This window comes from Orycteropus afer, unplaced genomic scaffold (genome assembly GCF_000298275.1).
Source record: "Orycteropus afer afer isolate SDZICR_OR568_19922 unplaced genomic scaffold, OryAfe1.0 scaffold00153, whole genome shotgun sequence".
Taxonomy (NCBI): Eukaryota; Metazoa; Chordata; class Mammalia; order Tubulidentata; family Orycteropodidae; genus Orycteropus; species Orycteropus afer.
The window spans coordinates 4,736,882-4,760,005 of NW_006921740.1; the positions used below are offsets into that span (position 1 = coordinate 4,736,882).

Here is a 23,124-nt window from a genome sequence, read left to right on the forward strand (position 1 = left end):
CATTGTACCAATACCAGGCAGTTTTGACTGCTGTGGCTGTTTGGTAGGTTTTGAGATCTGGGAGTGTGAGACCTCCTACTTTGTTCTTCTTTTTCAATAGTGCTTTGCTTACCCAGAGTCTTTCCTTTCTATGTAAAATTAGTGACTGGTTTTTCCGTATCCTTTAAGAATGCTGATGGGATCTGGATTGGGAATTCATTGAATGTATAGATTGCTTTGGGTAGTATTGACATTTTCACAATGTTCAATCTTCCTATCGACAAGCATGGTGTGTTCTTCCATTTATGTAGCTCTCTTACAGTTTCTTGAAGTAGTATTTTGTAGTTTTCTTTGTGGAGGTCCCTAGTGAGATTTATTCCCAAGCATTTTATTTTTTTTATAGCTATTGTAAATGGTATTGATTTCCTTTTTTCCTTTTCAGCAATCTTTTTGCTGGTGTCCAGGAATCCAGCTGATTTTTGGATGTTGATCTTACCTGCGAGGTTGCTAAATCCCTCAATTAGTTCCAGTAGTTTTTTTGCTGAGTCTCTTGGATTTTCTAGGTATAGGATCATGTCATCTGCAAATAGGGATAGTTTTACTTCTTCCTTACCAGTTTGGATGATTTTGATTTCCCTTTCTTGTCTTAATTGTCCTGGCTAGGACTTCTAATACAATGTTGAATGGAAGTTTTGATAGAGGGAATCCTTGTGTGGTTCCTATTCACAAGCAAGATGGTTTCAGTCTCTCTCCATTGAGAATAATGTTGACTGTTGGTCTTGCATATGTGCCCTTTATTATGTTGAGGAATGTCCCTTCTCTTCCTATTTTGCTGAGAGTTTTGATCAGGAATGAGTGTTGGATTTTATCAAATGCCTTTTTTGCATTGATTGATAGATCATTTTCTTTTCCTTTGTTTTATTTATGTGATGGATGATGTTGGTTATTTTTCTAATGTTGAACCATACTTGCATACCTGATATGAATCCCACTTTGCTGTTGTTGTTATGTGCCGTCGAGTCAGACCCGACTCATAGCGACCCCTCCTTGGGTTTCTGAGGCAGTATCACTAGGGGGGTAGATTGCTCCATCTTCCTTCTGAGGAGTGGCTGATGGGTTTGAACCGCCAGCCTTCTGGGCAAGTCAGGTGCCTTAGGCATTACGCTACCAGAACCCCACTTGGTCATAATGTATTTATCATCTTTTTGATATGTTGTTGAAGTCTATTGTCTAGGATTTTGTTGAAGATTTTTGCATCTGTATTCATGAGGGATACTGGCCTGTAGTTTTTCTTTTTAGTGATGTCTTTGCCTGGTTTTGGTATCAAGGTTATGCTTTCTTCATAAAATGAATTTGGGAGGATTCCATCCTTTACCATGTTCTGGAATAGTTTGAGTAGCATTAGTGTCAGTTCTCTGAATGTTTGGTAGAATTCTCCAGTTAAACCATCTGGGGTGGGGCTGAAAATGGTTCATTCTTTTAACACAGAATTTTATTTTCTATGTGGTGTCGTTCCTACTTGCCATGAAGTCAACTCCAGTTCCTGGTGACTTTGTGTATAACAGAGTAAAATGTTACTGGGTCCTGTGCCATCTTCATGATCTTTGATATGTCTGAGCCCATTGTGTTGATCCATCTCATTGAGGGTTTTCCTTATTTTCACTTATTTATTAAGCAATATGTCCTTTTCTAGTGACTGGTCTTTCCTGGAGACACATTCAGAGCAAGTCAGACAAAGTAGGGAGGGCTAACACTGAGCGCTTTGACCACTGTGCCACCAGAGCTCCTTAAAGTCTTAAGTGTGAAACTGTTCTTTACAGAATGTGATGGTCGTTTGGCCAGCAGCTTCTGAACTACTTTAGGGTATGTGGAAGAATTCCTGAGAAGAAAAATGTATGTGCATTCCATTGCTGTATTTGTCCACACCATATGTAAATTAAATTTTTAGAATTAAAATTGCTGTCTGGAATATTAAGTGCTGGAATTGAATGTTCTTGAAACACCTTGTTTTTCTTTTTTGATTCAACTTTAATGAATATTTTCCTCTAGTTGATTTATTTTACAGTTCAAGAGTTCATACATACAAAGATCAGAGTTTGCTTGGTCTAATCCATATATCCATAGTAATATGAAATTTAATCAAATGGCCTACTGAATTAAATTTGTTAGTTAAATATCAATAATTTATATTGATGCATGAACATTTTTACATGAAAATATAAAAAAGAAGAGAAACCTAATCCACAAGAAACTGACCTCAAATTCGATTTTTTAATATGTGCCTTGAGAGATTCAGAAGTTTCTACTATTAGCAAATACTCAAATTAATGATGCAAATTAGAAAACCTACTCTAATTACATTCACCAAATTGTCAGTGATTTGTATGAAAAAAGTTATGGATTGGATAATACTGTAGCCATTCTAGTAATTTCAAAATGCTGAAACATAAATAAGAACCTAAATGTAACAGAAATTAACTATTGAAAAGTCCTTACAGACAAAAATATTTATATTTATGTTTAACTAGTTTACTAGCCCATAATGTTAGAAACAAACTAACTAAAGGAAATAATGAATTTGTCAGAAGTGGGCCATTGTTGTTGTTGGGTGCCACTGAGTCAATTCCAACTCTAAGCAACCCTGTATGCAACAGAACAAAACGCTGTCTGGTCCTAAAACATCCTCACAATCATTCCTATGCTTGAGCCCATTGTTGCAGTCACTGTGTCAATCCATCTCACTGATGGTCTTTCTCTTTTTTGTTGACACTCTACTTTACTAAGCATGATGTCCTTCTCCAGACCTGGTCCTTCCTGAGAACATGTCCAAAATATGTAAGAAGTCTCATAATGCTCACTTCTGAGAATTCTGGCTGTTCTTCCAAAACAGATTTGTTCATTCTTCTGGCAGGCCATGCATGGTATATTCGTAATTCTTAGCCAACACCATAATTCAAAGGCATCAGTTCTTTAGTCTTCATTCATTGTCCAGCTTTCACATGCACGTGAGGTGATTGAAAATACCATGGCTTGGGTCAGGTGCACGTTGGTCATCAAAGTGACAGTCTTTGTTTTCTAACACTTTGAAGAGGTCTTTTGCAGCAGGTTTGCCCAATGCAATATGTTGTTTAGTTTCTTGACTCCTGCTTCCATGGGTGTTGATTGTGGATCCAACCTTGTTTTTCTCTTACTGAAAATAAGAGTAATAAAGGTGAAAGCCAGGTACCACTCTGATTCTTTAATAGCTGGTCTTTGAGCTAGAAGGTAGAATAATATGATTTCAAAGATACTGGGGAAAGGTTAGATATATGGCTATCTTATTCAGACATTTTTCTTCCATTCAATAGAAAGCTGTAATACCTAGCGTGAATTCATAATCCCCTCAATTCATACCCAGTTTACCAAATCAAAAGCTATGATTTATATTGGGTTTATGCAGCAGCAGAAAAATAGAATCCCCTTTTGTGATTAGTGACTTATTTCTAGTTCTGTAAATAGTAGAAAAGGTATATAGGCTTTCCAACAAACCATGCTTAAGAATCAAGTAGAACCTTTCAAATTGATGGCACTTTTTTTGCTTTATGAAATCAGACAACCTAATAGATTTCTTAATCTTTAATATAGTTTTTGGATCTTTCTTAAGAGTTGAAAGCTTCACTGAAGAAGTGTACACGTGAAACAGGTGATCTTAAATTTCTAAATAACCAGTATGTTCATAAACTCAAACTTTTGGAGAAAGAGAGCAGAGCTAAGAATGAAAAAATACAGCTACTTCAAGAAAAGAATATGCATGCAGTAGTACAAACTCCAGGTAAGTCTATTCCTTCTAAAAAAAAAAATGGATTTTTTTTTTTAATACTTCATCTTTTAAAGGTACTAAAACTATTGACAGAAATAGGACTTAGGATTTTAATGCATGGAGTTTAGTGTTTGTAAAGATATATGAACTAGTCATATAACTTTCTTGACTGATTTCTGTGGATGAAGATAGTATTTTATACAATGCATCTGTATAAAAGTGTGTATGTAATAACAACTTTTTAGATACAAGCAGTCTAACTTTAATCCCAGAGTTTTATTTCTCTAATTGTGTATTTCCTTCTATTTTTATTGCTTGTTATAAAACTGAAGAAAAATTTGGAAATTATGTGTGCTTTTGTAGTTTATTTTTTAACTTTGTGTGCAGCATTTGTAAAATAAAAGAGATGATAGCGCATATCCAGAGTTGGTGGTTGCCCAGGCACAGGTTGGTGGAGAATTCTACATCACTGTGACTGCACCATTGCGGTGTCTCAACGGTGGGGCCAAGATATTGGAAGTGAGGCATAAAAGACTGCTGGATTATGAAGCTGGGGAGAGATTGAGGGCCTAAAGGGTGTGGTGAGAACCAAAATTAATTTTATTGGAATGAAGATTGTAGTCAGAATGGAATTTCAGATGTGAAGATCTAGAATCTGGCACAGTTCTGAGTGGTGACAAAGGCCAAAGCATAGTCATGTTACTATGTGCCTAAAGCTGAGTGGAGAGGAAACTCAGGAGAGTTGAGGGGTTAGGAAGTATAGGCCAAGATGTGAGAAAAAATCTTTGGCATTTGAGTTGATAGAAAATGAAATGGAGATTGTGAGCCAAAGGCAGAAAAGATGGAGAAAAGTGGGAGAGAAATCTCAGAAACAACTAGAAGAGTAAAGAATAATGATGTTTCCTGAGGAAAGAGTAGAACAAATTTGAGAGAGACTCAGGAGCTATAATCAGTGCAATTTCATGACTGAATATGGTAGATTCGGGAAGGAAAGGAATTCCCAGATTTCTGTTTTGAGTAAATGCATGGGTGGATGATGGTGCTGTTTCTCAACACAGAGAACATGGGAAGCAGAGCAGGCGTCCACTTTTGGGTATAGTGAGGACGTTATACCCATGAGACACTCATGTTGAGCTTTCTGAGCAGAGGGATACGTATGTGGATGTTATCAGAAGTGGGGTCCCAGATGGAGATTGAAATTTGGGACTCATTAATCATGGTGTGATAGGAATATCTAGTGAGAATCTGTTGACTGGGAAACGAAAAATGGTAATTTAAAAAAAAAAAAAGGAAATTGGCATTTAAGAGACTAGCGCTGGACAAAGAGATTCTTTGAAAGAAACGGAAGGAGCAACCAAGAAAGAAAACCAGGAGGTAAAGGAAGAAAACCTTGAAGAAGGAACAGTAACTTTTGCTTAGGTGTGTAACTGCAAGCAGATCATTTGAATACTTTTGACCTGGTTTCTTCATCCTTTTAAGGAGATACAGGAGTATTACAAAATTTGTTAGGATTGTAATGAAGACAAAGTTGTAGATTATGTTGTTCATGAGAATCTTCTCATTTTTCAGGTACACTTCTAATCTTGGTTTGATGCTTTTTTTAAAGATAAAACATTCCCTAGGGATTCAGATTATAAGATGATTTTATATCACTGGTAACATAACATTTTATTATATACTACTTTTACTACTTAAAATTTCAGTTATCTGAACTTTGGACACTGTTTAGTGAGTGTATGTATTTTAGTTCTTAGCGCCGTCAGCTCTGCATTTGAGTTTTCTGTCAGTGATGACTTCTTGAGCTCATAATAGAGAACATCAGGGGCCCACTCAGCTTTTAATTTTGTTAACATCTGGTCCCCATCCAGTGGAGGAACAGAGTAAATTCTGGCATCCAAGCCAAGCATTCAGGCAAATAAAACTTATCTTTTAGCCATGTCTTATTAGGTTTTGAAGAATGCATTGTTCAGTTAAAGATAATGGTGAGTATTTACATGTGAGGGAGGAAATATTTTATCAGCATGTAATATGATCCAGGAACATACCTCATAACAAAAAAGGTTAAACTTCTAAATTATTTAGAGAGCTCTGGTGACACTCTGGTTAAGGCACTGGGTATAACCAAAAGGCTGGCAGTTTGAACCCACCAGGTGCTCCACAGGAGAAAGCCCAGGCAGTCTGCTTTCATAAAGATCTACAGCCTTGGAAGCTCTGTGGGGTTGCTGTGAGTTAGAATTGACTTGATGGCAGTGGGTTTGGTTTTTTGGTATTATTTAATTCTAAATATGATGCTTTATTTTATTAATTTTTTAATGTACACAATTTTTTTTTCCCCAGGTGGCAAAAAAAGAAATATTGCATTCAGGCGCCAGCGTATGCAAATTGATGAGCCAGTCCCTCCTTCTGAAGTCACTTCATATCCAGTTCCTCAGCCAGATGACCCTTATATTGCAGACCTCCTGCAAGTGGCTGATAACAGGTGCATTAAATAGTTTTCTATTGGCTTAGTTAATTTATCACTTGATCACCTGTAAGCTGCTTGATAATAGAGCTTTTATCTTAACTATTGTGTCCTCAGTGCCTAGCACAGAACCTTGCCCAGCTGCTCAGTAAGTACTTTCTGAATGATAAAAAAAATCATTTTATGTATTTTGAAACTTTGATTTCAGATAAGTCGTATACCTGATGTTTCTGTTCATACTTGCTTTAAATAATTTAGTGCCATCTAGAATCTTTTTCCGTAGAGTTGCTCTGTTTTTTTGTTTTTTTAATAATATTGTGTTTTTGGTAAAAGTTTACACAGCAAATTAGGTTCCTGTTTGACAGTGTCTATGCAAATTCAGTGAGATTTTTCACAGTGTGTCAGTGTTCTCTTTAATTGGATTCTGGTTGTTATACAATTGCTATGATATTTAGTATCAACTAAGAGTTGCCTTTTAGAGGAATCTTTATTACTTATTCAGAGTTATATCAAATGACAATTGGACATGAGTAGACTTGGAACTGGCTTTGGAAGTCTTGTATCATGATTCATGTTTGTATATCCTTAAATTAGAGTCAGATACAAGTGCCATTTAATTAAAACTTCCTTAAGCTGCTGTGGACAATGCACATTGTAAGTGCTTAGGGGATATAAACATGGATAAAATGATGTTGCTGCTTTTGAGAAGCTTATAGTCCAGTAAGGAGCTCTGGTGGCATAGTACCTAAGGCATTTGACTGCTAAGCAGAAGGCTGGCGGTTCAAACTCCCCAGCCACTCCTCGGAAGGAAGGTTGGACAATCTACTTCCATAGTGATACTGCCTTGGAAACCCAAGGAGGGGTCGCTATGAGTCTAATCTGACTCAATAGCAGTGAGTTTGGTTTTTGGTTTGATAGGCCAGAAGGGAAGATGAGGCAAGAGAAATACACTAAATGACATTAAGAAAATTGTAAGGGGTTCAGAGTTCCAAAATAGCACTAGTGACAGTGACAGAGAAGCATTTCAAAATGTGGAATTCATGCTAATGGAAATAGTTACTGTAGATAACTATTTCAATAAATCGAACATGCAGAGTGTTTTCCACTTTGTTAGTCTCAATATAACAGTCTAAAAAAAGAGCATTGGTTAGAGGTGTTACTGAAGGTCCCTTGGTTCAGTTAGTTATTCTTGCACAATATCATGTGCTTGTACAATTAGCTGACCTTAACTATGAAATACTTTGTGGTTTGTTTTTCTGTTTAAGTTATAATTTAGGACTTCTCAGACGATGCGTTAGTATTACTCAAGGAATTATTTGGGCTGCATTATGTTTCATTTTCTGCCTTTCTCTTTGTCCTTAACATTTTGCTATCAAACCATCCAGGACGTTAGTCTCTTTTATAACCTTGTTAGCTTGCCACATGCACATTTTATTTGTATTCAGAGTTACTCATGCACGCGTGAGTACGGTTGTATTTATATTCTTATCTTGAACCTAGATGAGTAGAAACTCTGCTTCCGATAGTTGCAGGGACAAGTTCTGTCCAGCTTCTTGTACTCCACCCCATAGAAATTCTCTTTTAAAAGCACACTTAACTTTAAGTTTTATCTTGCTGGTGTGTAAGTGAAGTATGCCATTTTTATGTCAATGTGTGACAGAATAGGCAATTGGTAAAATTCTGGTAATTTGAATAAAATCTCAATACTATTAGAATTAACCGGAGTTCCAGAAGGCACATGATTTTTGCTGTAGTTACTTGGAAAGTTACATCATTCCTTGATGGTTTTCTTTTCTTCCATGGTTTATTAGAAAATTACAGTCACTTAGGGTCAGAAAACGTATTTCAGTGCCTCATCTTACTTAATAAAGCTGTGAATTTTGGTTTGATCTGAACTCTTCTTAGGTTTTCTAAACCTGAGAACTGGCAGCATCGCCTCAAAGAGTTGTCCTAGGATCAGAATGGGATAGTAGGTATTATGGATTGAATTGTGCCCCCCAAAATATGTGTTATAAATCCTAACCCTCTATGCTTGTGGTTATAATCCCATTTGGCAATGGATTGTCTTTGTTATGTTAACAATCCAGAATTCGTGTAGGTTGTGTATTGAGTCAGTCTCGTGAGATGGAGATTAAAAGTCAGCTAGCAAGCAGAGATGTGGGAAGTGAGATTCCAGGGTACGTGAAGATCACCCAAGAGCAGAAGGTAAAAGAGACAAAGAGCTTCCTCCAGAGCCTGCAGAGAGAAAACCTTTCCCTAGAGCCAGCGCCCTGAAGTAGACTTCTGGCCTCTTTAAACTCATAAAATGAACTTGTTAGAGCTTCCCATTTGTGGTATTTCTGTTAAGCAGCACTAAGTAAGTAAGACAGTATTCTATTGCATAACTTATTTGAGTTTCACATTGTTTACTCGTTCTTTATTCTTCTAGTGAACTCTTCTAGGAGCTCTGGTAGCATAGTGCCTAAGGCACTTGACTGACTGCTCACGAGAAGGCTGGCGGTTCAAACCCACCAGCCACTCCTCAGAAGGAAGGTTGGGCAATCCTACTTCCGTAGTGATACTGCCTCGGAAACCCAAGGAGGGGTCGCTATGAGTCAGGGCTGACTCGACGGCAAACAACAACAACAACAACAGTGAACTCTTCTAGGACGTACATTATTTAAAATGCTGTGACTTTGGAACCCTTTGACACAGCACCTCATACCTCACTGAGAAGCAGAAAGTAGAGAATTTGTAAAAAGAATGTACCTAGTTTCATTTTTTGTTTTTTGTGTATCTTAACAAAACCATATTCACATTAGTTGTAACTGTATTGCAGGATTCAAGAACTTCAACAGGAAGTCTGCCAGTTACAAGAAAAGTTAGCAATAATGGAAAATGGAGTGAGAGATTATAATAAGCAGGTAGAATTTTTATTTATTTTCATAGTAGGGATTGAGATGGGTATGTGTGATCGTAAATGTAATTGGGTTAATGTGTGATATTACTGATACTGGTTTTTTATGCAACTTTTATCTCTTTCATAAGTTTGTTAACAGAGTTAAAGCTGGAGTGGCTTTGATGGCTTTAGATTGCGCTAGTCCATTCTCTCCATTATGCTTTGAAGTAAATATAGTTTTTCTTTTGTTTTGTTTTTCCTTTAGGTGCTGATCTATTTCCCTAAGCTTAATTTTACAACCATATTACTGTTTCTGTTTAAGAAGTATTTATTAACTGAACTGTGTTTTATAGTAGTATTCTATACAGTTTTTTCACTCTTAATTTGTTATAGATTTTGTCATTTTGAACATAAGTCTCTTTGAAACACAGCACTAGTTCCTCATAAAACGTTTTCTGAAGAAAGCAGGGGACTAAAGAGAAGCAGAGTTAGAGTTTGTAATGGTAAAAAGTTTTGTTCGTTTATACCTCCTGTTGGTGTCTTGGCTAAATTCTGGTTTGAGTAATTACAGGCTTTTTTTTCTTAATATGCTTACTGCAGTTTAAATTGGGTAACACATTTTTCATTTATTGCATGACTGCATTTTTTTTTTTTTGGAGTGAAGTGAATCTACACGTATAAATAGAGAGAAAATTCATGTGTTGATGTAACTATTAAGTTTGTAAAGTGCTTTGAAGATTATTTGGATAAAAATTGAGTTAAAAGAAAAAGAACAGTATATAGTAACCTAAAACTTTCTTTAAGAAGATATGTTGAAAATGTCATTATGCACGTGAGTTGAACATAATTGGTATTTTTTTAATTCATAATCAACTCTTTTATCGCATTTTTTCGAAGTGCTTTATGAACGAAAACTAACCAAATGCTGAGGCACTAGGAGAAAATTGCCTGACCATTTCTAGTTGAAACCACCAGTTTGTGGTGGTGATAAGTCTTAGAAGAGTCCTGTGGTGCAGCGGTTAAGCACTCAGCTACTAACTGAAAGGTTGGTGGTTCAGACTTACCAGCCACTCCACAGAAGACTGATGTAGCAGTCTGCTTCCATAAAGATTACAGCCTTGGAAACCCTATGGTGCAGTTCTGATCTGTTCTATAGAGTTGCTTTGGTGGGAATGTATTCAGCAATGAGTTTTATGAGTCTTAGTTGAGCTTACTCTCTTGCTGTTATATTTTTAACTTGAGTTTATTCATTTTTTTTTATATCTGCTGTTTTATATACTGCTGTTTTTCTTAGCGCATTCCAAATTTTCCTGTTTCCTTCAAGTTCTTTCCTTAACCTGTCACATCTCTTCTCAGGATTTCATCTTAACTAAACTTGCTATCTCACCTTTAAAATTACCAGTGCTCACACTCAGGCTCTCCCCAAGACTCAGTGGGTAGGACGTTGTTCTTCCCGTTTAAAGCTAAGTCTTTCTTCCGTGCTTGGCCTACCCTATTTCCTCTCTTCTCCTTAATCACTTATTTTGTTTTTCTTTCTTTACTGAATACATATAGCCACTTTACAATTCTTTCACCCTTCATTAATAATCCTGTGAAGATACACTATTATTCTCATCCTTAACATGTGTTTTAAAAATCTCTTTTAACTACCTCTCCCTCTTGTTAATGCCTTCTTTCTCCCTTAATGCAATCTTTTCTAAAGAATGGTCTCATTTGGTGTATCCACTTGTGTCTCTACTTTTTCACCTCTTGTTCACTCTTTGCCACATGGGCAGGGAGGCAGCATCTTCTGACAAACTCTAACTAAACAAGAGGAAGAGAGAATCACTATCAGCAGCCCAAGGCCTGTTCTTATGAGGCCAGACATGCACCACTCTCTAACCCTCTTAATAACCTTGTCACCATCTGTCCCTCTCATGGTACCCACCACTTCTCTGCTGGGTTCAGTAATTCGTTGGAGTGGCTACACAGAACTTGCAGATTATTGGGTTTATTAGGGAAGCAGCAGGCAACAAGTCAAGTTCAGGAATGCACTCAGTCTCTCAGCTGGCTGTCTTAGTAGCACATCGCGCTCTCAGCAGTGCGTCTCCCTCGCATCTCTCTTTCAGCAGCACATCTCTCTCACATCTCTGTCTCAGCAGCGTGTCTCTCATTGCAGCACATCTCTCTCAGCTGGTAGTCAGAGAGAATCCTCTCTGCCTTTGGGAGGACTCATTTTAGGCCTGACAGAGTGGCGAAACTAACCAGTCCCAACATGAGAATTCTCCACACCTGAGAGAGACTGAATTCCCCAGAAGATTACTTCATGCTGCTTCAACAGAAATATCTCAGGTGGATAATTTGAACAATCAGGTACTCAGTTGCTCAGGGCAAAGTGGGAGTTACAAAGACTATGACTAGAAAAGCCATTCCATTTAATTTACACAGGTAAATTAACCTATTACAGTCCAGCTTCTGCTGCTTACTATTTCAGTTGTTCTAGTTAATGTCACCAGTAACATTAATTGCTAAAACCAAAGTATTCTTTTAGTCTTTATTTTCTTTAACCTACTGTGTGGTATTAGACATTATTGATCATTTCTTTGAACCTCTCCTATGACTTCATTTTCTTTAATTTTCCTGTTTTTACCTCTTATCATTTGTTCTCTGCTTTTCTTTTCCCTGCGTGCTCCTTGAAATACTGCTGTTTCCCAGAATTCTGCCATGTACTCTTTCTCTTCTCTCTGTGTTTTCTCAGGTGACCTCATTCACTCTCGTGGTTTAAAATAAGGCTATATGTTGATGAATCCCAAATCTCTCTGGCCAAACCTCTCTGCTGAGCTTCAGACCCATATATTCAGCTTCACACAGGCTTTTCCTCTTGGATGGTGGCCTTTGGACTTATATGCCTCTTCTTCAAATCTTTCTTATCCTACATTCTCTACCTTTGTTGTTAGCATCACCATCTGCCCAAGCCTACATTCTGGAGTCTTTCTAGACCTTTTTCTCTTCCCTTCACGTGCCACGTACCACATTCTGTCAATTTTCCTGCCTATATATTTCTTAAATTTATTCCTTTTGTTATAGTCTATACCATTGTTTTGTTTTAGGCCTTGATAATCTCTCATACAGATTCTTATAATAGGTCTCTGCATTGCACACACAGGTGGCTTAAGAATGTCAAGTGGCAATAAGACTGCTAAGATGAGGATTTCGCCCAGCAGCATCAGCTGCTCCATAAGCTCTGTATCCGTCTAGTATAACTGAGCCATATGTATAAGACACTGACAAAGTGTTGACAAATGAAAGCCTTATTATTATTTATAGAAGGCAAACAGTAGAAACAGATTTATGGTCAACCAGGCCCCTCCACCCCTCGTCCACGTATGACTGCCTCTATAGGAGAGGGACCTAATTATATCTGAAAGAGATTATGCATACCCTTACCCCAAACTGATGACTATTTTTATGTCACTGGGCAAGCAAACTGTGGCTCAGGTGTCAGCAGCTGTGTGGCAATTTAGGTGCTGGTTTTGTGCCACCATAGCTTCTAGGCTCCACACTGCCTGGGCCCTGCACAGCTCCCACTGTGCCGTCAGAGGCCCACACGCGTTTGCTACTGGGCCTCACACCACCAGTTCTGCCCTGCTGCAGGCAGATCTCTGCACAAAGTCTTCTAAGCCTCTACTGGCCTCATGCCACTGCTCTGCTCTGTCACTGGGCCTCCCACTACCTGCTCCTCACTGGGCTCACTGTGGTCTGCAAGCTAGTCTTCAGTGTTATTGTCTCTGTCTTAATTAGCCCTCTACCCATGTACACATCTTTACTAGGCACAGGAGGTTCTTAGTACAGGCCCTGTGTATGTAGGGTGTGCTTCCCTGCCAATTATTTTTTATCAGGAGGCCCTCAAAACCTCTGTGGGATTGGTCATTTATGTAGGAAAGCTCCTGTCAGTTTCAAGGTAGAGATTTCCTAGCGGAATTGCAGCCTGACCAATCATCTTAGGTGGATTGCAAACCCAGGGCCAGAAAGGCTGCAAAAGGGAATTCATAGTATCCCAGTCTCCCTGCATCTGGTTTTATTCCCATCAAATTCATCCTTAGTTCTGAGTAATCTTTCAGAAACACAAATCAGATCTTGTCATTTGTCTGTTAAATGCCGACAAACCTGTTTCACAAAGCCTAAGCTCCTTAGCAAGGTGTTCAGTGCTTAGAATAATTGTTGTTAGGTGATGTTGAGTTGGTTTCAACTCATAGCAACCCTGTGTGCAACAGAACGAAACACTGCCCAGTCGTGCGCCAGCCTCACAATCCTTGGCTGTGCTTGAGCCCATCGTTGCGGCCACTGTGTCAATCTGTCTCATTGAGGGTCTTCCAGACCCCTTTTGTGCTGACCCTCTACTTTACCAAGCGTGATACCCTTCTCCGGGGACTGGACCCCCTAATAACATTTCCAAAATACATGAGATGAAGTCTCTCCATCCTTGCTTACAAGGAGAATTCTGGCTGTACGTCTTCCAAGACATAGTTTTTTGTTTTTCTGACAGTCCACAGTACATTCAGTATTATTCACCAATAACTCAAAGGCATCGATTCTTCTTTATTCTTCCCTATTCGTTGTCCAGCTTTCGCATGCATATGAGGAGACTGAATATGCCATTGCTTGGGTCAGTACATCTTAGTCCTCAAAGTGACATCTTTGCTTTTTAATACTTTAAAGAGGTCTTTTGCAGCAGATTTAGCCAATACAATACCTAGTTTGATGTCTTAACTGGTACTTCTGTGGAGATTGAGTGTGAATCCAAATCAAATGAAATCTTTGACAACTTCAATCTCTTCTCTGTTTACCATGATGTTACTTACTGGTCCAATTGTGAGGATTTTTGTTTTCTTTATGTTGAGGTGTAATCATACTGAAGGCTGTAGTCTTTGTTGTTATGATACTTAGTTCCTTCCTAATTCTTTAACCTCATCTCCAACCACTAGTTCCCTTGCATTTTGCAATCCAGTCACACTGTGCCATTTCTACTCCCTCACACATTCCTTGTTTTGTGCTTTTGGTGTTACTGCCTGGAATTTCCCTCCTTTCTTCTCTTTACAGCATCATTTGTAACCTTTTTTGGGCATATTTCTTTGGTAAGGCTTTCACTGATTTCCATAGGCACTAATATACTGTGCAGAGTAAATCACGTCATTACCTAAACTACTTTGGTGCCCTGTACCTATTTTGTTTATTCTGTCATTGAACACCATACTGTGTGGTAATTACTGGCTTACTTGCTAATTTCCCCTGTAAAACTGTGTTCTTAGAGGTCAGGTGCCATGTTTTATTCATCTTTGCATACCTAGCATTGCTCAATAATTGTTTACTGAACTGAATGCTTGGTTTTTGTTTTCAGTTTTTTGGAAAAGAAAACCAAAGCTTGAAAATGTGTGGGTTTCCCAAATTCTTGCGTGTGAATTAGTGTGAATTTGTGGTTTGTGGTGATCTTTTTGATTATGTATCTCTTGCTTTCTAAATGATAGATAACTAATTCAGTTCACTTCAATTTCCTGTAATACTGAGTTTTGGCAGTTACTCACTTTTCATAGTTGGATACATTCATTCCTTTATTCCACATTTATTCCACCAGGCACTGAGCAGTTCAGGCTCAGTTTCAGTGCTTGAGTGTGTATGGGTGTATAAACATTGCCTGATCTTAGAGGAGAAAAATAACTCACAAATACTAGGAAGAATCTAGTAAATAAAAATATTTAAGAAAGCTATGTTGATAGTACTTCTGTTGACATTGTCTGTGTTGTTTATTTTTTGTTTTGTATATATACATTTCATAATTCCACGTGTATGTGGACATGTATGAATGTCAATCTCTTGTATACATTATAGGACATAAGAAAAATAGAAGTAAGTCCAAATAAATGTTAGTCCACTGTTAGTCATTTGGGTTTAAAATCAGAGTTTTTAAGATGCTAGCTCCACTTTATGTGTTCAGATTGAACTAAGAGAACAAGAGATAGAACGACTGTCTGTGGCTTTGGATGGTGGTCGCTGCCCAGATATCCTCACTCTGGAGAGTAGAAATAAAACCAATGAGAAGCTTATTGCTCATTTAAATGTTCAGGTAAGGCTTTTATAATGATTTCAACCAAATATGTAAAATTATAGCATTATAATGATCTGTGGGTTTCGAAAAGTGATAGAGTGGTTTGCTGAGGTATTTATACTGAGAAAAAATTTGATAGATTCCAGAAATAAGGGAATGGTTACATACTTTATAGAATATACTATTAAAAAATCATGTTTTCAAAGAATATTGAATGGATCAGGATCATAGACACATTATAATTTTAAATATTTAGAAGAGGAGAATAAACTGTAGGTGATGTTAAATTTGCTTTTTAAAAATGTATATGTACACTCAAAAAGAGAAAGCATTGGAATAGGAGACACCAAAATATATTCACAAAGTTTTGTCTTTGAATGATGAGATATTCTTTCTGGTTTTCTTTATTTTAAAATTTTTTATGAATATGTATTTCTTTCATAATGAAAAAAAAGTTTTACAAATTGTGAAAAAATTAAATACATAGTGTATTTTTACCTATGTAGTAGAATTCCTTGCCATTCATCTGATCTACGGATAAGAGAGCAGGAGAGCTCACTAAGCATGACTTGTGAACTTTAGAACTTTTGCTATGCCAGAGCTGCCTAGGCTGCAACCAGAATAGAGCATGCCAAAAATACTAGCTAGTACTTTCAGAGCAATACTGTTCAGTAGAAATAAGGTATGAGCCACATGTGTAATTTAAAATTTTCTAGTAGCCTGATTTTATTTTATTTTTCTATTGTGCTTTAAGTGCAAATTTACTAGTAGCCTGATTTAAAAAGAAACAAGAAATTTATCTTAGTAATATATTTTATATATCCCATATATCAATAACAATATTATTTTGACATGTAATCAATATTAAGAATTATTAATGACATTTTACATAGTTTTTAAATTTTGTGTTAAGTCTTTGAGCTTCTGTGTGTGTATTATCGTTTTTAATAATGAGTTCTGATAGTAATTTACTTTTCTGAGTGTGATACATTCATTCCTTTTTTCTACATAATTTGGAGTAGCTACGTTTTAAGTATTCAGTAGCCATATGTGGTTGCTAGTAGCTAGAGAAATATCACAGTGATATTCTTGTCATATTTTCAGAACTCTGTGTTGAGAAAAATTTCATGTAACGTTCTTAAGTATCTTTTCCGTTTATGCTTGAAAATCAAAGCCAATGGATATATGTTTTTATCAAACCACACATTGTTGGTTTAGCAAATCAGAATGATGTAAGTTTACAAATAAAATGGCTGTGGTTTTAATTTTGATCGCTTTTAAAACATAGTATTTTGGAATATTATTGGAGAATATTATTGGAGCTCTGGTAGCATAGTGGCTAAAGCACTTGACTGCTAACCAGAAGGCTGGCGGTTCAAACCCACCAGCCACTCCTCGGAAGGAAGGTTGGGCAATCCTACTTCCGTAGTGATACTGCCTCGGAAACCCAAGGAGGCGTCGCTATGAGTCGGGGCCGACTGGACGGCACAACAACAACAACATTGGAGAATTCATTATGGTAATTTTTCAATTCGTTTACCTTATGAATTACAAATTCAATGTAGGTTGACTTTCTTCAGCAAGCTAATAAAGATCTGGAGAAGCATATTCAAGAGCTTATGGAAACCAAGGAAACAGTCACAACTGAAGTTGTTGATTTAAGTAACAAAAATGAAAAACTCTGCCAAGAATTAACTGAAATAGACCAGTTAGCACAGCAGTTGGAAAGACATAAAGAACAAGTGCTTGAGACTGCCGATAAAGAAATTGGAGAAGCAAAGGTAATGCTGCATTTGGGTTGTAGGGATGTTCATTAGTTCTCCTAGGACAATTGAGCCCTTTGGACGTCTTCTGTACCCAGGTCTTCTCTATTTTATAATACAATTTTTTTTTTTTAAGTGTTGAACTATATATGTCCTTGCACATTTTTAATTTGGTAGCTAATGTTTTTCATTTTTAAGTTTAAATATTATTTTAAAAAGGTTAAATAGATTCAAAGGATATAATTTCCAGCCTTTTGCAAATATTAACATCTTAAAGTAAAGCTGACATATTGTTCTTTTAAATATAGCCAATGGCATCTAAGTGCCATAGATTTTTTGGCAATTTGATATCCTGCATTGTACAAACATGACTGAGTCTTTCTTAACAGTCAGATATTTTACATTATTTCTCCCCTTTCCTTGAAGTCCTATTTCCATTTTATTTCTCCACAAAATTTTATTCTATTTCATATATTTTTGTGCTTAGATATCTTTCTTTAATCTTCTGTCTGCAATAAAAATACATGTAAATTGAACTTTTTTTATTTTTAAAATTTCCTGTGACTGTAAGATTCAAAGGAACTCTGGTAGCATAGTGCCTAAGGCATTTGACTGCTAATCAGAAGGCTGGCTGTTCAAACCCACCAGCCACTCCTCGGAAGGAAGGTTAGGCAATCTACTTCCATAGTATACTGCCTCCGAAGCAGCTGAAAGAGGGGTTGCTATGATTCAGATTTGACTCAACAACAGTGCATGTGTATAATGTTCAAAGTGTTAAGATTTGCCTCTGAATAGTGTTATGATTACAGTTATTAGTAATTAGTAAATAAGAATGACAAATCTGCCATAGATGTTGGTAAATAGTTATTAAATTAAAAAGTAAAACTTTATTAGAAATGTTGTTGTTGTTGTTGTTATTTGCCGTCGAGTCGGCCCCGACTCATAGCGACCCCTCCTTGGGTTTCCAAGGCAGTATCACTACGGAAGTAGGATTGCCCAACCTTAGAAATAGAGCTCTTAATTAAGATATAATAGGAGGAAATAGTGTCTGAGGTAGAGGCTTTGTTCAGCCCCAGCATTTCAGATTATCATTTTTTCTAGTGCTCCAAAAGATTTTTATATCTCAAGAAAGTGTGCCATTAGGACATGAGTGAGATGTATGCCTTTCTTTTGAAAGTAAGAGAAAGGCAATTGTGAAAGAAGAGATCTCATGCGACCACAGAATGCAAGCCAGTTGTCAGGTAGATCATTTTTAAGAAGAATGTGCTCAACTACTAACCAGAGGTTGACAGTTCAAACCTATCTGGCTGTACCATAGAAGAAAAGCCTGGCAATCTGCTACCCTAAAGATTACAGCCACAGACGATGTTTCTGCAAGCGTGTTTGTATGTGCTGTAAAAGGGGCCAGATATAAAGTAGAGCTACAAGGGACAAAGTTGTGATGACTTCTTGGCCACAGCCAGCTACCCAGAGGCAGCGAGTTGTTGGACCTGTGGGCTCGGGACTGTGGTCTCAGGAGACATCAAGCTCAATTAGTATAACATACTACACAAAAACATTGTTCCACATCCTACTTTGGTGAGTAGTGATTGGGATCATAAAAGCTTGCAGCCATTTAGATGCAACACTGGGTCTTTCCTCATCCAGAGAAGAGAAAAATGAAGAAAACCAAAGATGCATGGAAACAATTAGTCCGAGGGACTGGTAGACCACACGGTCCTTAGCCTATATGACCATGAGACCAGAAGAGCTAGATGGTGCCCAGCTGTCACTGTCAACCACTCGAAGGCGGATCTTTATAGGAGATCCTGGATAGAATGGGAGAACAATGTGGGACAAAACTCAAAATCATTACAAACAAAGAAAAAGACCAGGTTTGCTGGTCTGATAGAGCTTGGTGAGAACCCTGAGACTATGGCCTCTACCTCACCTTCAGGTCTGGAATTGAATTCACTTCTGTGGCTTCCAGGCAAATAATAGACAGGCATATGGGCTGAACATTTACATCAGGTAGATACACTCTTTGGAGAGATCAATCATGGGAGAACAGAAGGGCACTGTATGCACAGGGAGACAGCTCAGAGGGCAGGAGTGCATAGGAGGGAAGGACACAGGGAAGAGGTAACTGGGGAGGAAGTAGGAAGAGAGCTGTTCCATTGTGGGAAATTGTAGTCAATGTCATGAGACAAAATGTGTATGAACTGCTATATGGAAAATGAATTTGTTTTGTAAACATTCACCCAAATCACAATAAAAAATGATTATAGCAAAAAAAAAAACCCCTATAGAGCTCAGTTCTACTTGGTAATAAATGGGGTCACCAGAATAGGAGTTGATTTGATGGGTTTTCTACAGCGAGGTTAAGGATCCAGCTATTGATTGTTTAAAGCCGTATGCATACCATAGTTTTACATGTCACTGGAAAGTTTTTATGTTATCTCTGGGTAGGTATCACCTACTTTGAAGACATGTGCTCTACATCACTGAATTGGGTATTTTGCCGTTTTACCTTCACTGATTAGTATGGTTTAAGTTCTTTTTAGTTTCATTGAGCACTCCTATGTCGTCTCTTTCCTTTTGTATCTCAGCCTAGTCTGTGCTATACACATTAGATACTAAGTACAGCTTCTTACATCCCATTGACAATGCTCAGGAGTGACATCTTGGTTCAACAAAAGATTCTTACTTGAATGGATATAAGAAAACAAGATAATATTTTAATCATGGCATTTTGCTCTCTCATTTGTAGTACTGTGGATCCAGGTTGGTAATGACAGGTAGGAAGAATGCAAGTAGGATAGGAAAATCAGAAAGTTACAGTGCCATAAGATGTATCCTAAAAATCAAGGCTCAGGAAAAATCCTACAAGTATCTAGGCAAGAAATGCTTTCCAAATTGCCATCTTGGTTCAGATATTGCAAATAGATCCCTAGGAACATTTGAGATATTCACTGCTGTCGAGTCGAATCTGACTCATAGCGACCCCTCCTTGGGTTTCCAAGGCAGTATCACTATGGAAGTGGAAGGCCCAACCTTCCTTCCAAGGAGTGGCTGGTGGGTTTGAACTGCCAGCCTTCTGGTTAGCAGTCAAGTGCTAACCGGCACTACGCCACCAGAGCTCCCATTTGAGATATTAGGAGATTATAAACAAACCTCTATTTTTCCACCGCCTCCTTAAAATTGAGCATTAGGGCTTAAGCCTCAAAATTTGTCTTTGGTAAGAGGGAACATGAAGTACTTGAAAAATTATTTACTTTCAAGTATGTTATAACTTAAGTGTTGTATTCTTAGGCTTTTAGATGTTTACATAATATACTTTTTTTTGTTTGTTTTAACAACTTTCCTAAACCAAACTCACTGCCATTGAATCAATTCAGATTTATAGCAAACAACTTTATTGAGATACAATACACATGGCATACAATTCACTCATTTGAAGTATATAATCCATAATGAGTATATTCACACAGTTCTGGAGCTATTACCATATCCCAGTCAACCATTGATCTCAGTCAGTTTTAGAAGATTTTCATCACCTTTAAAAGAAAGCCCATACCTTATCAATCATCCCTCTACTCTCTCATCCCCTCCTTTCCTAAGCAACCACTAATCTATTTTCTGAAGCTATAGATTTCCCTGTTCTAGACTTTCATATGAATGGAACTATATAGTATATGGTTTTTTGTTAGAGTGCTTTCATTAATATGTTTGTAGGGTCTACCCATGTTATAGTATATATTACTACTCCATTCCTTTTTATGGCCAAATAAGCTATGTTGTATGGATGTAGCACATTTTGTTTATCCATTTATCCATTGATAGACATCTGGGTTGTTTCTACTTTTTGGCTGCTAGAACTAATGCTCCTCTACACATTCATGTAAAGGCTTTTGCGTGGACATATATTTTCTTTTTTTTTTTGAGATATGCTTAGGAGGAGAATTCCTGTGTCATGTTTAGTTGTTTTAAGAAAAGCTAGACTGTCTCCAAAGCAGTTGCACCAGTTTACGTTCCCACTAGCAGTGTATTAATAGACTTTTTATTCCTAGAAAGAGATTAAAAGAAAACTCTGTGAGATGCGAGATCTTGAAGAATCAATGTCAAAACTTCAACTGGTAAGTAGATAGCATATTGAAATGCCAGAATTTTCCATAACAAAAATTTTGTGCTTTATTTTATATAGATAGGCACATGTACTTGTTAGGTGCTATCTGGTTGGCTCTGACTCATAGCAACCTACATACAATAGAATGAAACACCTGCCCGGTTCTGTGCCAGCCTCACGATACTTGTTATACATGAGCCCATCATTGCAGCCATGGTGTCAGTCCATCTCGTTGAGGGCCTTCCCCTTTTATGTTAACCTTCCACTTTACCAACCATGATATTCTTCTCCAGGGAATGTTGTTGTTGTTGTTATGTGCCATCAAGTCGGCCCCGACTCATAGCGACCCCTCCTTGGGTTTTTCGAGGCAGTATCACTACAGAAGTAGGATTGCCCAACCTTCCTTCTGAGGAATGGCTGGTGGGTTTGAACTGCCAGCCTTCTGGTTAGCAGTCAAGTGCCTTAGGCACTATGCTACCAGAGCTCCTACTCCAGGGAATAGTCCCTTCTAACAACATGACCAAAGTAGGTTAGATGAAGTCTGGCCATTCTCCCTTCAAAGGAGAATTGCGGCTGCATTTCTTCCAGGACAGATTTGTTAGTTCTTCTGGTATTCCATGGTACTTTCAGTATTCTTCTTCAACACCACAACTCAAAAACATCAACTCCTCTTCAGTCTTCCTTATTCATTGTCCAACTCTCACATGCATATGAGCCAATTGAAAATACCATGGCTTGGGTTAGGTGCACCTTAGTCTTCAAAGAAACATCTTTGCTTTTCAGCACTTGAAAGAGGTCTTTTGCAGTAGACTTGCCTAGTGCGATATGGCATCTGACTTCTTGACTGCTGCTTCCATGGTGTTGATTGTGGAACCAATATGAAATCTTTGACAACTTCAATCTTTTCTCAGTTTATCATGTTGCTGCTTATTGGCCCAGATGTGAGTATTTTCATTTTCTTTATGTTAAGATGTAATCCATACTGTAGACTGTAGTGTTTAATTTCATCAGTAAATGCTTCAAGTCATCTTCACTTTCAGCAGTAAAGTTGTGTCATCTCCAAATCACAGGTGGTTAATGAGTCTTCCTCCAATCCTGTTGCCACGTACTTCTTCATATAGTCCATCTTCTTGCATATTTGCTCATCATACAGATTAGATAAGTATGGTGAAAGGATACAACCCTGATGCATTCCCTTCCTGATTTTAAACCATGCCATATCCCATTGTTCTGTTTGAACGACAGCCTCCTGGTCTGTGTACAGGTTCCTCATGAGCATAATTAAGTATTCTGGAATTCCCCTTCTCAGTGTTACCTATAATGTGTTATGGATAACAATCAAATACTTTTGCATAGTCACAAGTAAACATCTGTCTGGTATTCTATGCTCTCAGACAAGATCCATCTGATATCCGCAGTGATATCCCTCGTTCCACATCCTCTTCTGAATCAAGCTTGCATTTCTGGAAGCTCTCTGTTAATATACTACTACAACCATTTTTAAATTCTCTTCAGCAAGATTTTACTTGCATGTGATGTCAATGATACTGTTCAATAATTTCCACATTCTGTGGGAATCACTCTTCTTTGGAATGCATCCAAATATGGATCTCTTCCATTCAGCTGGCCAGGTAGCTATCTTCTAACTTTCTTGGCATAAAAGAATGAGTGCCTCTGGAATGGCATCCTTTTTTTTTTTTTTTTAATTGTGATTTGGTGAAGATTTACAGATCAGATTCACATTCCATTCAGCAATTCACATACACTTTGTCTTATGACATTGACCACAGTTTACCACAATGCAACAGCTCCCTTCCCACTTCCTCCCCATAGTTAACCTCTTCCCAGTGTCCATCCCTCCATGCATTCCTGCCCCCTGAGCTGCCTCCCTGTGTATAAGCAGCCCTTCTTTCTCCCATGATTGTTCTCTCCAAGGAGTATATCTGTAAATGTTCAACTCATATGCCTCTCTTTTTGTTGCCTGGAAACCACGGGTTTGGGTTCAATACCAGACCTGAAGGGCAGCTAGGGGCCATAGTCTCAGTGGTTCCACCAGG

General features: G+C 37.7%; 1 protein-coding gene across 1 annotated transcript in view; it reads left to right on the top strand.

Annotated features, from left to right (window-relative positions):
- The window catches only part of CEP135 (centrosomal protein 135), a 111,607-nt gene that overhangs the window by 3,114 nt on the left and 85,369 nt on the right, over nucleotides 1-23,124 (top strand). Inside the window, exons 3-8 of the mRNA XM_007946233.1 lie at nucleotides 3,623-3,790; nucleotides 6,116-6,257; nucleotides 9,058-9,142; nucleotides 15,089-15,217; nucleotides 16,765-16,980; nucleotides 21,012-21,077. Of these exons, the coding sequence (XP_007944424.1) occupies nucleotides 3,623-3,790; nucleotides 6,116-6,257; nucleotides 9,058-9,142; nucleotides 15,089-15,217; nucleotides 16,765-16,980; nucleotides 21,012-21,077 (806 nt within the window). The remainder of the gene's footprint in view (nucleotides 1-3,622; nucleotides 3,791-6,115; nucleotides 6,258-9,057; nucleotides 9,143-15,088; nucleotides 15,218-16,764; nucleotides 16,981-21,011; nucleotides 21,078-23,124) is intronic.